Source organism: Mesoplodon mirus (assembly GCF_964341445.2).
Source record: "Mesoplodon mirus genome assembly, chromosome: 13".
Lineage (NCBI taxonomy): Eukaryota > Metazoa > Chordata > Mammalia > Artiodactyla > Ziphiidae > Mesoplodon > Mesoplodon mirus.
This window is the reverse complement of record NC_138989.1, coordinates 38,909,067-38,925,750: the sequence shown is the minus strand read 5'-3', so window position 1 is coordinate 38,925,750 and position 16,684 is coordinate 38,909,067. Positions and strand designations below refer to the sequence as shown.

Sequence of the window (16,684 nt, the reverse complement as noted above, 5' to 3'; positions counted from 1 at the left end):
CCAACGTGATAAACTGGGACCAAAATGGGAAAATGTCACTTCTTTGTCAACACAGACGCCTTTCACAAATGCTTCTGCCAGTTGCTCACAGATAACGGCTCCAGCAGGCTCTTCACGGCACCGCCGCTGCCACGCTAGCCACGCGCACGAAGAACCGGCCGGCCCAGGAGGGTCTCAAAAGTGTCCAGGGACCAACGGACACACACTGGCACTCCTGGGGAAACCACTGAGCCTGCTACAATTATCCTTGGAGGGGACAGTTTCCCAAGGCAGCCAGTCTACTGGCTTTTGCCGGATAGTCAACACCCACATCAGGAAGGCACCGATGCTGGGAGACTCCGTGATGGGCTGGCCATCCGGAGAAAATCCACGAGCCCAGTGCCAGCCCAGGCCAGGAAGGGCGTGTCCCTGGAGGGAGGAGGGGATGATGGGCAATCCTCCCCCACCAAACCCCCCCACCCTCCCCTCCCCCGCCAAGCCCTGACCTCACCCCACCAGCTTCGGGAAAAGCTGTCAGGAAGCACTTCTGAGGTCACCTGGGCTCGGAGAACTGACCACTCCCGGGTCTGCAGCTCACACCGCTGGTTCCCACAGAGGCTGCCCGGGCTCCGGGAGTGATGGGGAGCGTGCAGCAAAGACCTTGTAAGGAACTGCTCTCCAACTCCCCCAATCTCTAAAATACTTTTTAAAATATTTTTTTTTTAATACTAAAATTGCTTTGCCTCCCGGCCTCTGGTAGAAAACTGAGCCTTCCATCCGACGGTACTGGCCGACGAGCCGCCCCTGGCATGCTGGGTCCCAAGTGAGAGACAGATGCAGGGACACCAAAGCTGCCGTGGGACTAGCTGCTGGACTCCCGAGGTCCTTCTTCCATACAAGTCCGGGCCTGACCCTGTCACTGCCTTTGCACTGTTCCTCCCCTGGAGCGCAAAATTGATTGGACTTGCAAATAGCCAATTTTGAAATTTTACATCACAAAACCAGAAGGGCAAAACAGACTCCGCCCACTAAGGTTCCAAAGCCCATTGTTGGGCAAATATCTCTATTTCTGTGCCATTTATCATTCAAATTTAGCTTTTGCCATGCTAAGCTTGGACTGTAGCACCAACAAAAGTGAGTTGGAGCTGGCAGCAATCCACTTTTTAGCCAGGAGAGACAGATACTGAGGCTGAAACCCTAGCTGATCCCTCAATGCTTCAGAAAACCAGAACATCCTTTCACCTGATTTAAGCTGCGCAATTGCTTCTGAGGACTTAGGGCACAATAAAGGATATTTTAAAATAATATTGACCTTTTCATTTTCTCACAACTTCTATTTACCACTTTAGACCCTTGAAGTTACATCTTACCTTCCTGTAAAAAAAAGTCATTCACCAGAGTTCACCTTTATAAAGGCTAGAAACGTTCTTTAAGAATATGTGTCCAGGGCTTCCCTGGTGGCGCAGTGGTTGAGAGTCCACCTGCCGATGCAGGGGACACGGGTTCGTGCCCCAGTCCGGGAAGATCCCACGTGCTGCGGAGCTGCTGGGCCCGTGAGCCATGGCTGCTGGGCCTGCGCGTCCGGAGCCTGTGCTCCACAATGGGAGAGGCCACAACAGTGAGAGGCCCGCGTATCGGGGGGGGAAAAAAAAAAAAAGAATATGTGTCTACAACAAGCAAAAAGGCTTTTTCCCTTTGGAAACTCTGAACGAACTTCTTGTTCATTAAAGAAAAAGAGTCCAAAACAGTTTGAATTGGAGGAGTCAAAGAAAAATATCAAATATACCTTTAAGCAGTTAACAACTTTTTTTTAATGTTTAATTTTTGTTTGTTTAAGCCAGTAAAAATACCAGCTCCCTGGTTCCTGGTTCAAAGACAGCTCAAGGGCAGTAGTTTCAATTTCACCTGTGGCGATTGTTCAAAAACACAAATTTCCAAGCCCCACCCCCAGAGACGCTGACTCAGAAAATCCAGGGTGGAGCCCAGGAATCTGTAGTATTTCAAAGTACCCCAAATAAAGCAAAATTAAATGTAGAAAAGAATTACTAAGTAGGAATTTTAATGCTAATGTTTCGTCCTAAACCAGTCTCAGTGTAATCCTCACCCGGGGCTGTGAAATGCTGCCGCACAGGTCGGGCCCTGGATCTCTGAGGACCAGGGTGCGGCCCGGTCATTTTTAAAGGGCATTCCAGGTAAATTTGGGAAACACTAGGGTGGGAAAGTGCTCTTCATTTGAGAAAAACTGAGTTTCAATTACAGCTTTACTGAAACGAAGTCCGTGATCTTCACAAAGACCCAGGCACCCTTGTCCTCAGGGGCGCGAAATCACACACAAACCGAACTGCTCACAGGCTGATCACCAGGCTGAAATAAGCCTGGGTACAATCAAGGTGCATTAGAAGATGGCAAGGCTGCCCAGCCCAGCAGAGGACTGTTAGGTGAAGATCAGCGAATACAGCAGCACATCACATGACTCATTGTGATGAGCTTTGCTCTGGGTAGATGATTTTTTTTTTTTAATGTAAAGAAGGAAGAGAAGAAAGAAGGCTGGAGTTGATAAGATAAGCAAAAGCAATTTAAATGCCATGGGCACTGGGATATATAAAACCACTGAGCTGGTACTTTTCCTGATCTACATAAGAAATACATAATACATGTATATACATTAGAAATGTATATACATATACATATATATATATAAACTCAGATAAAAACCTGGAAATAAAAAAAATTTAAAGCACTTCAAACCAAAACTTCTTGCCTTTACTTGGGTTAATTTAACCATAAAAAATGATGTAGATCTTAATTAAGAGGTTTGTAAAGTACTTAAGTTTGTCATTTTGTTGACATTTAAATGTAATTTCCTCTAAAAACTATTCTTAGGTATCAGCTAACAAAACTGAACTGTTGGTTTAGATTATTGTACTGCCAGATAAGATAAAATTTGAGATAATATACCGGGAGAGCAACCCACTAGCTGAGAAGGAGTCTATACAGTTTTAACACTTACCCCTGAGGCTGTCGGTTGTGTCGTAGGGGAAGTATTTTTGCTGCAGTCATCTGAGTTAGAAGAGGTGGAAGTTGGAGTCATGGGAACAGAATTATTGCTATTACCTGCAACAATCAAAATTAACCTCATAAATATACATATATTCTGATAAGTTTGGCAAATACTTGACAGTCAAATAGTATTTTGTTATATTTACCAGAGCAAGCTTTTGACTTATTTATGTTCTTAGGTTTTCGTTTCCTCGTTTGAATTCCCTCTTTCTTCATAGCAAGCGGTCGAGGCACCTAAAAAATTGTTCACATAGGCCATGAGTTTAATAAATATTATATTGAAGAAAAACCAAACTAAAGACCCAACCTCAGTACTGAAAGCCCTCATTTAAAAGAACTTGGCATAAATGTCAATCCAATTTTTACATACACTTCATAGATTCGAACTGCATAAAGACTACACTTTCCCCATCAAATGCAGAGATTCCTCCAGAAAAAAAAAATAGGGAGGGTGATTTGCCAGGGAGAACTTACTCCTTCAACTTAATGTTTATTGTTTTAAACAACTTCAATTACAGAGTAAAATCACTGAATACATTCAGTGTAAAAACACTGAATACATACAATAAAAATATTTTTATTTCAAAGAGATCATGTATTCTTCTCCTTACATATACCAAGGATAATTTTCTTTTTAAAATTGACATATAATATCTTGCACTATCCTTAAAATGTAGAATCTAACTATAGCTATCAAATACAGCTATTCCTCTTTTGTATAAATGTATTTGATTGCATTCACATTTTTTAAACTATAAACTAGTTAGTGTGAATTTCTAGTTGGTTCCATGCTACTTTTTCTTTTTAAGTGTACAGTTTTTTAACATATACACACTACTATATACAAAATAGATAACCAACAAGGACCTACTGTATAGCGCAGGGAACTATCTCAATATTTTGTAATAACCTATGAGGGAAAAGAATCTGATAAAGAATACATATATATTCTACGTATATAATATATATATTATACACACACATATGTGTCACTGAATCACTGTGCTGTACACCTGAAACTAACGAGAACATTATAAATCAACTATACTTCGACTTTACAGCTTGTTTCTTTAAAGCTTACTACCATCTTATCAATTCTAAAACGCAGTTTCCCACATTTTAGTATTTCTAAAATTGGGATGTCTTACTATGGATTTGTGTGACAGTTTAATTGGCAGTATTTTTTGTTTCTTACTAGTAAGATAAAAGTTTCTATTATAATTAACAGGACCCTTGAGTCGCAGAGGTACATAGAGAAAATCAGATTTTTCACTTTTATGCCCTCTCTTTTGCTGATTTTTTTAAACTGAAACTATGTACAAACAAGACGCTGAACGTGTATACACATGAGCAGAGTAGGTGGCGCACCCCATGGAGTTTCATGTAGAGTCCACAAGCATTGCACACAGGTTCACCCTCAGCGTTTCTGCGCCACAAAGTGGTGGTTGTGGTGTGACAGTTGGCACAGGACAATCCAAGCCGGCGGGAGGAAGGCTAGAAAGCAGCACAAGAATGTAAGTGTACAGATATATGATTTTTATGCATATGCTACATACATCAATGTATCACGTCCCTGCCATCAACAAGCATGTACCTGGTTATTATAAATAAGAGGTCCCTTGAGAAAAAAACCTTGACGTGTAATTAGGTTGACCTTCCTGGACCAAAGTGTGCTCCATCCAATACATAAGATTGATTTGCTCCAGCCCATTAGCATAGATTAAAGCAGTCACAATGCTGGTCAATGCCTGCACTCACTGTTGTCAGCCGGCTGAGACACAAGAGTAAAGAAATGAGTTTCTCTGTGCCCCCTCCTCTGGAATTCTGCTCGCACAAGGGAAACCAAGCTTCCTGGACAAGAAATGTTTTCTATCTGTGTGTATTGTCAGAGGCTCTGACAGACCTGGTCCCAAATGAGGAAATTGTTCATTGAGGAGAAACTTCTAGATTTTTTTCTCTTTTTAAAAGACGTTCTAGGGGACTTCCCTGGTGGCACGGTGGTTAAGAATCCGCCTGCCAGTGCAGGGGACACGGGTTCAAGCCCTGGTCCGGGAAGATCTCACATGCCGTGGAGCAACTAAGCCTGTGAGCCACAGCTACTGAGCCTGCGCTCTAGAGTCCGCGAGCCACAGCTACTGAACCCGCGTGCGTAGAGCCCGTGCTCCGCAACAAGAGAAGCCGTCGCAATGAGAAGCCCACGCCCTGCAACGAAGAGCAGCCCCGGCTCACCACAACTACAGAAAGCCTGCCTGCAGCAACAAAGACCCAGTGCAGCCAAAAATAAATAAATAAAATTAATAAAATTAAAAAAAAGAAATGCAGTCACAAACCACCTGCCAACATGTTAAGTGGCTTTGGGGAGTCTCTGAGAAAACTGAGATATCGATCTATTTTTCAGATATGTGCAGAGGAATAAACAAGAAACTGTAGAAGGGCCTATATATATTCACAGAAATGGATTTTGGAAAATGTACCAAAATTTTGGAAAGAAATATTTTTAATACAACTCATTAATTATCATCATGATTTCCTATTGCATGAATTTTTGTATTATCCATTTTACAAAGGATTAGCAAATTTTACAACATTGTGTTAGTGCTGGCATTGTCTTATATATGGTGATGCTGCTATATTTTATTTAGCCTGTCAACATAGTACTCAACTTTTGTTCATACAAAGGGTTAAATTTATCAGAAGAGGCCAACAGTCTGTCACTCTGATTTCTATGTTCCCTTTATACGCATAACATCCTTATATGGAATTTATTTCCTCTAAATTATTATGTGTGAATTATAAAGAGGGGCTATTTAAGCTAGTATAAATTCCTGCCTAGAATGACAAAAATCTAAGTTTGTTTTTAAATTACCTAGATAGGCAACTAAAACCCTACTGTGATTTCAGTTAAAAAAAAAAAAAAAGCTATGGGGAAAATCCAGGGACCATAGCAAGTTGAAAGATACAGAATTAGGGAAGTTGGTCATGATGATTAATTTAAGAAAAGAAGTTATAAAGAATGGACACAAAAACACAGACTGAGCATTCACTGAATATTCAGATTAAAAGACAGAGAGTTCCAAAATCTTCATTGGCAAATTTAAAAGCTAAAATTGAATTTTGCTTTTATAACTCACATCTTGTATTGCTGTAGCATACTCTTTACAGACAAGTTGTAAAACCAAAGAGACACTGGGAAGCCTTTTAGTACTGCCACCTTTTTAAGAAATCAGTGCTAAGAAAGAATCAATTTGACTTTCGGTTGAAATGAATATGTTTGGCTAACAGAACTGTTTGGGAAATTGCTTGTTAAAATGATGAAAACATAAAATCTTACACATCAGGGCTTTTTTTTTACTTTATGGTTAAAAGAAAATAATTTCCCAGAAGAGCACTCCTTTCTCTTCATAAATGTGAAATCAGTAAACTAGGGACAGGAAGTTTCATTTTATAAACAGGTCATTTATGACAGTTTCCAGTGGAATTTGGAGCCAATGTGAGGCAAACTTGTTATCAGAATTTGCCATTATAACAAAGAACTTTATGACTGTCAACTGCAGATCATAAGTGAAGCCAGTCCCCATAAACATGTGAAATGAAGGTGAGTGGGTTATAAAAGTTCCTGTAACAAGTGATCTCAGCTATATTCATCACTGACAAGGAATTCAAGTTACACCATAAATCTCTTATTTTGCAATGTATTACAAGTTCAAATTCAGTGATTGGTTCTGTACTGCTAGCTAAACAAACTTGGGTTCAATAATCTGAGAACTAACTAGATCCAGCAAAACAATAAATAAGAAGCCCACAAGGAGGACTAATTGATAGACACACCCTTCAATTGGTATCATTTATAACACATTTACCAAGCACATTGGCTGACCTTGGTCACTGCCAAGACACCTGCTACACAGAAGGAAAACTCATAGATTCAGAGATGTTAAAAACTGGGGTTTTTTCCTGTTAACAGCTACTTTTACTGGTAAGTGCACAAAACTAATGCCGCCATCTAAATATGGATGTTACTAGATCAAAGTTAAAATGCCACTAGAACCTAAATTCTGCCAGTTTTTTTGCTCAATCTTGAGAAAATGTTACCTTCTGGACTCAGCTCAATGTGCCTTTCCAAAAAAATAATAATCAGTTTCATTGTTCATACATTGGCTAATACATGAAAACAAGGAACTTCCTTGGAATATTTTCCGGCAGTACTTTTTCTTTTTAAATATGATGCATGTAAGAAAAATGAAAACCACAGGGAGTCAGGCACTGAAGTTAAGGATGCCCTTTGAAGAAAGGTTTAAGCTGTGGGAGACTGTAACAAGTTTAAGGCACATACGCTCATTAAATTAACCTCGGTCACTTTATTTTAAATGCATTAAAAACAAAACAACCATAAAACTAATTGCTTCTCTTTAAGGTGTCAGACTTACATTGTGATGCAATTTCACTCTAATCTATTTAACACAAACAACATGTGTAGCATTTGTTCCTGCTAATTAGAGTATAACAATTAAATAAATTACTTGGATACTTAAGATGTCTGGCATCTAACTGTAAAATATTTTACTTTAAAAGGTATTAGAGTATGAGTGCTTGGCTAAACAAATGTTAGCCTTACGGTGCGGCTTCTGAAAGCTTTCATTTATTTTCTCCAATCACTACAGCAGTAAATACCCTTTCCTTCTTAACAACACACAAGACAATAAGAGATTAATCCCTGAAGAAAATCAGAATTCCCACACTTCAATAAAACATAGTGAAATGTGTCGGGATGGTGAAAATCCTCTACTTGCAAAAAACATGCAGACTGCATTTTCTTCTCAAGTTCTATGTAGTTCTCTGAACAGCCACATTTCAAAATAACAAAGGTTAGAGTAAATAAATTTTTCACCCGACTCAAGGACAGTCCAAAAGACGGATGGAATTTGGAGCTAAAACTAGTCTGGCTCCGAGAAGAGGTGGAAGGGGCCCAGAGGTGGAAGGAACAGAGTCACAGGGGTCCAGGAGGATGAGGCTGTGGGGAGAAAGGGACTGTGGGCTCGCTGTTGTCATATCCATTTGAGGGGGCATGTTACAAAGAAGCATGATTTTTTTTCAAGAATAAACTCCAAACCAGACCAAAGACTCCACAGTGAAAAAATAATCTCCTTCCTTCACCTGACCTGGGGCTGTAGCCTCAGTTTTTCTCCCTGGAGGTTACTAACATTACTCATTACTTGTATCTCCTTCCAAAACTATTTCAGTGCATTTACATCTAGAGATTTGTAAATATAGGGAGTTCTGGTACTTTTAAAAGATGGTAGCACACTACATCTTTTTTTTTTTTCTTTTTCTTTTTTTCCATTTAAGGACGTCACTCTCCTTGTGTAAATTTGGGGGGAGGGCTGCCTCCGTTCCCTGGTCTCAGGTTTCGGGACCTGCGCTCGTGGGCGCTCAAACGACCGGAGAACCGGGCGTACCGCTCGGGCCGGCGCTCGGCCCGCCCCTGGTGCCCCCGCGGGGACAGGTGCGGCCGGGCGGGGCCGGGCGGGGAGACCCCGGCCCCTGGGGAAGAGAGCCGCTTGGGGCCGGGCTGCAGGGGAGGGCGGCGCTCGCACTCACCACGCGCTTCTGCGGCTTGATGAGGGGCCGGCTGAGGCCGTTCATCTTGCTGTAGAGGCCGCAGGCGTTGCACAAGTAGTGGCCGGTGCCGTCCCGCCGCCACAGTGGCGTCTGGATGGAGCCGCAGTTCACGCACTCGCGGCTCTCAGGCAGGTCCTCCAGAAGGTCTGCGGGGACGAGAAGCCGGTGAGGTCCCGCCCGCCCGCCGGTCCGTCCGTCCGTCTCCGGGGGCCTCCCCGACACCCCAGCACCCCGAGCCGCAGTGCCGGCCTTCCCCACCGGGCTTTCTGCTCGGCGGCCCGGCCGGGAGCCGGCTGTTGATGTCATCGCGATCGACCTGTTGACCAACACTTTGTCCAATACTTCTGCACCCCTGGGCGCGCCCAGTGCAAACCCCAAGGCAGTCGGAGACAGAGCTGGAAGCGCGGCTCGAATCATCTGCCTCCTGTCTCCAAGGACCTCAGAGTTGAGCCGTGGGGAGGTCGGTTTGGGTCCTCTGACCCCTTCTTTCCGGCTGTTCCCAAGCTTTTCAAAACTGAAATCCATCATAATTACAATATACCACTTGCCAAACCCCAGCAAGCCTTGCAATATTAACAGTGATCACTGACCCCTGCCCTAACCCACAAATATCCCCGGACAAAGTGAGGCTGTCTTCTTTACTTCTATCTCAAGTTGACTTTTTGAAGGTATTTGCTGTATCTACTACTCTTCCTTTTCCTCAGTAAAAAATAGACAAGTGAAATTAGAAATACTGTTCTTGGGCACTTTTGCCAATTAATTAGAAATGACTCAGGTCTCCTCAGGGGGTGGGGAAAGCACTAAAATATTAATAAACACACAGATAAATGTTAAGCTTGATTTTCATGCCACAAGGACCAAATACTAAAATATTATGATTTCAAAGTGGGTCTTATTGCTTCAATCTACAAAACGTCTATAAATGGTTGATGCTTTACCAATTCAGAAAATGACTGAGACTGTCCCAATGCTAAATAAATTTTTTCCTATTTTCCTGCACTAAAATTTCAACTTATGTCATCTATTTAAATTATATTTGTCATTTGGCTCCTTGGTTAGTTTTCCAGAGTTCACAATTAACCTAAACCTGCTAGTTTACTCTAAAGAAGCCTTTAGAGTAAATGGTTTTAACATTTATTACTTCCCCTTGAATCAGTTAAATATGAATAATTATCTAAAATGAGATAGGTTCTTATCAAGCACTTTTTAAATAGACTTTAAAATATCTCCAGTCTAGAGTTACTTATATTATAGAAAATTTAAATGTTACAATTTGGCTTTCTTTAAGGAGCATTTTTGAATCAATTTTTAAAGTAAATAAACATTACACTTCAAAGTTTATTTGAAGAGTATGCTAGCAAGCCTTCCTATTCTTTCTCTTTCTATTCATGAGCAGTTTACAGCTTGTGTCTACCATCAGCTTTTGTAAAGATATTTAAACGGGATTTGGACATACAGAAATCTTTCATTCCATTAATATTATTTACCCTGCAAAATAAGTCTCCTTCCTCCTCAAGAAATAAGTTTAAAAGAAACTAGCCTCCCACATAACTCGAGTTCAAAGTTGTCATGGGGATACTGCAACTCAGAACACATCACAAAGATTTATTCTTCTCCGCCCTAAAAGCTACTATTGACTACGGTAATCAGTAAAATGCTCAGGACTTCAAGGACACTGAAGTTAAACAAGGTATTTGTCTTTGTTGTTGACTTTAAAATGTTACCTATCAGAGCCCCTCTCCATGGAGAATTGGGGCATTCCCTGGAGAACCCAGCCCTACGCCTGGCCTCCTTCTCCCGGGCTGGGAACAATAAAGACTCCCCGGAGAAGACAGTGTGAACGCCCCAGGTAAATCTCTTTAGTCAGCTGAAAACCCAGAGACAAAACTTAAAGTCTACTTTGGATAAATAAAATTTAGGAAGTTTGCTTATTTTTAATTAAGTAAAATCTACAGCTCCCATTGCCTCCATACTTTTCCCCACTCCTCATTCAGCAGCTGCAATCCTATAACTAAAATAAGAAAAAGCGACTTTTCACAAATCTCGAAATCTGTGCTGGAAGCTCTCTCACCATTTCCCCCCCATTCATCCTCTGTCTCCTAACCTGGCTGCTTTGGGTGGCCCTGGGCAGTGACAGACTCAGGGGAGAAGGGCAAGGCCAGCGAATGTCATCCCAGGACCGAGAATGGAACCCAATTCAGTGGCAGCTTGGGAGGGCACTGGCCTCTGGAGACAGAACTCACCCCAAAACTCCCCACCAGCGCCAGCATCAGCACCAGGGAGAGGTGAATGGAGCAGGTTCCCAAAGAACAGCCCCCTACTCCACCCTGCACTGTGCAGGTTGAGAAAGCTCAGGGCTCAGGTTTTAGCCCTGCCCATTTGCTCGAAAAAGAGTGCCTCCAAAAATGGTTTGTTTTTTAAAAAAATCAAAGTGGAGAAGCAGAGAATCAGTTAGGAAGCTGGGAGGAGGGGTGCTGGGGGTCGAGGTCTCTCCAGCATGGGAACACCTGTAATGGACAAGCAAAGTTAGGGTCATTCATCTCCCCCACCCCCAGACTGGCTTATTCTCAGCAGCTTCCTGCCTTCTTTAAAGACTCTTTATGCAAAAGCTGGGTGTTCCGAAACCCCTTTCCTTTTTTTTTTTTTTTTTGAAACATGCTCTGAGTCTCCACAAGATTTTTCTAACTTTGCAGTGTTCTACCCAGAAAGGGAAAAAATTAGTGAAAGGATAGGCTAAGTTTAAATTGAAAAACTTACAACCTGTCTGTAATTGCACCCTACCACCTCTAAAAGGATTTTTCTCAGAAAACCAATTACTTTAAACATCCAAAGACTCCGATTATGTCTTTTGGACTGCTTCTCTGTCCTGTGTAATGCTGGAAGAGGGCAAAGGGAAACGGAGGTCACGCTAAGGTGCATCTCCAAGCAGGCAGAGCTGCCCCCTACCCAGCTCACACAACCTTTCGGATTCCCTGCTGGATGCCTGACTGACAGAAACCTCACAGCCTAACCACCACCCCCTTCCATCCTTTGAAGATCCTTCTCCGGGTCTCTCTGCTCCCGGGAGCCAGATGTGGGTCCCTATGCAGCAGGAAGGGTGACAGGGCTCTGTGGTCTCAAGTCTCCAAACTTCAACAGGGCCCTCCCCACCGCCCTACTCTACACACAGACCATAAGGATGGTCTCCAGGACCAGCTTTGCAAGGAGAGGAGAGGGGATTTTCAGCCCAATGTTACTGAGAGAGGGCAGTTCAAATAAGATCCTTCACACCTTCAGGCCACTAGCATTCCCAGGCTGCCTCTGAACACAAGGCTGGCAGTGCCTCACTTGACCCTCACTAATTAGGGTCCCTAAAAGACATGCTGTCCCTAAGTGAAGGGCTCTCCCGCAAAGCCCAGACCTGGGGCCTGAGAGCACCAGGTAGGGTACCTTAGGCTGATGTGCCTCCTTGTCTTTGCCACTTCTTGACTCCCACAGCTCCCCTCAAAGAAACAACGGCCAAAAAAGCCCATTTTTTTGTCTTAGGAGACTGTCAGGTTATATCAAACAGGTTAAATACAAAGAGAGACCTCTGAAAGCACAACGAAGGACCCAGAACGCTGAAGCTGAGGAAAGAAGCCAACGTGCCTCTGTCAGGCCAGACAACAGTTCACACCCTCCCTTGTCCTTGAAGAGCAGGACAAACACTCTTCAAGATGAGGCATTTGCAGGAATTTTGACAATTGTGTTTTCCCAGTTCACTCCAAACTGCCCCCAGACACAGGGATGGAAAGCATGAGTGGGATTAGAAACTGAAAAATTGTTGGCCTGGACTCCAGAGGAAGAATAGGTGTGAGTGCTCCTGGACCTCTGGTCCCAGGCTGGGGGGCGCAGGCGGGAGCAGCAGCCCAACACCCTGCCAGCGTGCTGATGCCAAGCAAAAGGGCCCCGGCACCAGCCTTCCCTCGGGACAGTCACAGGGCTGACCTCTCTTCTTGCCCTCTCACTGAGGGTCAGGGAGATGCCAACTAGGCCCTTTTCCACCATGGACCACTTTAAACACTATCCTTGAGGAAAACACACGCAACTCCCGACCTTGGGAGAGTTGAATTGGGTGTGACTGTGTGTATTGGAGGAGAGGGTGAATCGTATGCCCAACACGCTCCTAAAGTTACCCTCCAAATGGACTCTCACGCTCCCACCCACGCAAACTGGAGTCTGCGACCAAGTTCAGGCCCTGTCCGTTCCCTCCTGGGCTCATTTTTTCCAACTGCCCACTCCAGTCACTATCCATCAAGTCCCTGGACCTCCTCCCAGACACTGAGGCATATCTGCGCATCTAGTCTCTCTCGTTCAAAACAGAAGCACCACAACAACGCGGCCAGACTCCAGGCACCCAGACAGGACTGCCCTGGAAACAGGGCCCAAGTCAAGTAGCCACTCCACACCCCCTCGCGCCCCGACTCCCATGCCGCGGCGCGACCCTTACCTGCGCTGGGGCCCCGCGGCACAGGGAGCGGGGCTCCGGCGCGGCTCTGCAGGCTGTGCAGCACCGGGGTCTCGAAGGGTCCGGCGGGCCAGGCAGGCGTCAGCGGTGCACCCACGTAGGGCGAGTAGGCGCTCGGGTGGTGGTGGTGATGGTGGTGGTACGTCCCGTTCAGCGGCCGCGCGGCCGACAGCGAGCCATACTGGTGCTCGCGGCCGCCCATGGCCGCCAGACTGCCGCCTCCACCGCTCACGCCGCCTGCGCCCCCGCCACCGGCCGCCGCGTAGCCCCCCGGGTCCCGAGCCGCGCCGTTGGCCATGGGCGGGCTGGGCGAGTAGGGGAAGCGCGCCGAAACGTGCGCCGCGGCGGAGCTGGCGCTGCCGGGCCCCGCCGCCCCGCCGGCCGCCGCGCCGCCTCCGCTGCCGTACGGGGGGCTGTCGGCGGAGGCCTGGGGCCAGCCGGGGTGCGGGCCAGCGCCGCCCGCGTGATTGGCGGGCCCGCCGCCCGCCCCCTGGAGGTACGGCAGGCCGGGCAGCATGGAGCCCACGCGCGTAGTGGGAACGTAGACTGGGGAGCTCGCTGCGGCCGCGGCCGCAGCCGCGGCGGCCGCCGAGTGCACGAAGCCTCCGGGCGCGCCGTCGTAAGCGGCGGGCCCCTGGCTGGAGAGGGCGGCGAGGGTCTGGTACATCTCCTCGGGCTGCTCGGGGGCGAAAGGGCTCAGCTTGGCGCCGCGGCTGGACCACAGCAGCTTGCTGGCGGTCGCGGCCTGGTCGAGGTCAGTGAAGAGCAATAGGTCCTCCCAGCTCGACAGGGCGCCCCCGGGGCCAGAGATCCCCGGCGCCGAAGGTCCGTGGGGAGCCCCGAAGGGATGCGAGGCGTAGGGGCTAAGCAGCAGCGAGCGGGCCGTGGGTCCCGCCGCCGCCTCCGTGTCGAGCTGCGGTGTCCTGCAGTTGCTGGCGCCGCCGGGGCCGCGCTCCCCACCGCGAGAGCAGCAGGAGGAAGAAGAGGAGGAGATGGGGGAAGGCGGCGTAGAGGGTTCCCGCGCTGGAAAGGCTCCGGAGTCGCTGGCGTCCGCAGGCGCGGCCCCGAAGCGCTTCGGCAGGCACCAGCCGCCGTCAGTCAAGGCCATCCACGGTCCGGCGCCGCTCCTAGCTGACTTCTAGCTCCTGAGACCGGATGGGGAGGGAGACAGAGTCGGGAGGAGAAATAAAAAAGGAGTTATCCAAAGCGCAGGCTGCACAACATCTCACCTCCACTCCCCTCTCTAGCTAATGAGATTCCTCAGAGATCCCGTTTCTGCCCCAGGCTCAAGGGGTGGGTAAGGAGAGGGGCATGGGGCCTGCGCAGCCGCCACAGGATCTTCCCAGGACCCGGATACCAGCTCTCCCTCACGCGCACGGCTCGGGTCCCTTTGCCCTCCCCTCCCACCCCCTCCGCAGCATCCTTCATCAGCGCGCGCGCCAGACCCCAAGGGTGACTGCGAGGCTGGCCGAGGTTTTCCTTCCGCCCCGAAGTGGCTCCCTCCTGGCCGATGGCACACAAAGGAACTTTTTAAGTAGCCATGCGTGTCGGCGCTGCTTTATCAAATTCCTCCGTACGGGGGTCGCTCGCCCGGAATGCCTCAATATGAGAGCTGCCCGCGTGAAAATCATTAGCACAGGGAAGGCAACCTGTTCCCGAAAACGAAACCGCCGCGTTCTCCCATACTGGCTTTCCCAGAGCTTCCCGGACTGCGCTGACGAGACAGAACGCGAGCCCCAGAGAGAAATGCAACCCAGCCCTGGAAGGTGGGGCCGCAGGGCGGAGACCGCAGTCTCGGACTTTCGGGACATAAGCAGTTCGGGGTGCGTGCGGGGCCGGAGTCTCCTGCCCAACCCGCGTCCCCGCGGCGCCGCACACCTTAAGACACCGCTCGCCTCTGCAGCCGCCAGCGCGTGCGCTCACGCCGGCCGCGCCACGCCGGCCAGACCACCCCGGCCCACCCCGCGGTCATCCCCAGCCGCGGAAAGGCCAGACCGTTCCGGAATCGGACGTAGCGGGGTGGAGCGGAGCGCAGAGAAAAGGAGGGGGAAATGTAAGGGGGGACGCGAGACCGCCCCGGAGCCGAGGCCACCCCAAAGAGTAGAGCAGGAAGAATGACAGGGAGACAAGGAGGGGGTGGAGGAGGGAGGCGAAATACAGCCGGACTGGCCTTCTCGGGGCTGCTTTTCCAAATCGCCTGGGCTCATCGGAGATAACCATACTAAAATTAATACCCACACACAGACCGGGACTAGATAGCAGGAAAGAAGTCTCTGCCCGCCTGACTGCCGGCTCCCGCCCCTTTGCGCCAAGATAACTCGGAGATAAGGCTGCGCGCAGATAAGCGCTTCGGGGAGAGGAAAAGACACCAGAAGTCGGTCCGCGGTGTCCCGGGAACCTGGGTGCCTGCTGGGAGTGGAGAAGGTAGAAACCCTCGGAGCCGATCGCGGCCCGCAGAGGGCCGGAGAGCCGAGGCCGACGGGCCAGCGACGGGTGGGGGGTGCAGAGGAGGAAAGAGGAGAGATCGAGCAAGAGAGGAAGCAGCCGAACCTCGGGTGGGCGCTGCGCATGGAGAACAGCCGTGGCGGAGGGGGCTCCAGAGCGCTGAGAGAGGCCGAGGGCGCCGGCAGGCGAGCGCGAGTCCGGGGTCTGCGCGGTGTTGCTGGTGAATAAAAAGGAGAGAGGAGGCGCCTCTTACAGCTCTGCCGGAAAACTGCAGCCTGCGCTCCTGATTGGACTCACAGAGCCCTAAACAAACAGCGCTCGCCGAAGGGTGCCAGGCTGTGGGTCGGAACTGCGCTCTGCGAGCAGCTGGGCGCTGGAGGTGAAGAGGAGGAGGAAGAGGAGGAGGAGGGAACTAGGGGAGGAGAGAAAAGAGGGTGGGGAGGAGACGGCGGGCGGCGGGGGGAGGGGAGAGCGCCGCCCGGGCAGACAATGAGCCCCGCGCAGCCTGCGGGTGTGGGCTAAGCCGCGAGCACCGTCCTGGGAGTAGGGGCGAGTCCATCCAGGGGGCGCCGATCCCGGGGACGCCGGGGGAGGGGCGGAGGTGGCAGAACGCCTGACCTGGCTGGTGACCCACACCCATTCCTCCTCCCCCAGTTACACGCGCGCTCAAGGGGGCGGGGGGGGCGGCGATGGCGCTGGAGGAGTTGACCGTGCACAGCCCCACGCAGCCACCGCAGCGGGAGAGACGCGCCAGCTCCCTGGTCAGCGCGCCCCCCAGAATAAGGGGGGGGAAGTGCTTTCCTCCGTGGGCCTTCCCCGCTCCTCCCTGCACATTAAATGAGATTTTAGCTCCGCAGTTGTGTGTGACCGACCTTAAACTTTCCCGACCTCTTCTCGAGACCCTGAGGCTCAGGTCGTAGTGGCCGTCGGGGGTCTCGTCTCCTGTGATCTAGGAAAAAAGGAACTCGAGTGCCCAGCTCCCTATCTCTGCCCTGGTTTTTAGAAATGTACTAAATTTCTGGGAAGTTTCGGGAGGTTCACGTCAGCCCTCTCCAGCTAAACTACGGGAACTTTGGGGGTCATGGTGTACGTAAA

At 48.7% G+C, this 16,684-nt stretch overlaps 1 protein-coding gene across 5 annotated transcripts in view; it reads right to left on the bottom strand.

Moving 5' to 3' along the window:
* Positions 1-15,914, bottom strand: part of GATA6 (GATA binding protein 6) — a 147,378-nt gene extending 131,464 nt beyond the window's left edge. For 3 of the 5 annotated variants that reach the window (XR_014295746.1, XM_082640966.1, XM_082640963.1), the window contains exons 1-6: positions 15,695-15,914; positions 13,127-14,289; positions 8,638-8,804; positions 4,408-4,533; positions 3,186-3,273; positions 2,990-3,093 (exon numbers count right to left, since the gene is read on the bottom strand). Coding sequence is in view for 4 of the 5 variants with exons in the window: in XM_082640966.1 (XP_082497092.1) it covers positions 2,990-3,093; positions 3,186-3,273; positions 4,408-4,533; positions 8,638-8,804; positions 13,127-14,252 (1,611 nt within the window). In the remaining variant the exon portion in view is untranslated. The other 2 variants (XM_082640964.1, XM_082640965.1) reach the window with 2 other exon arrangements.
* Between the last annotated feature and the right edge of the window lie 770 nt (positions 15,915-16,684).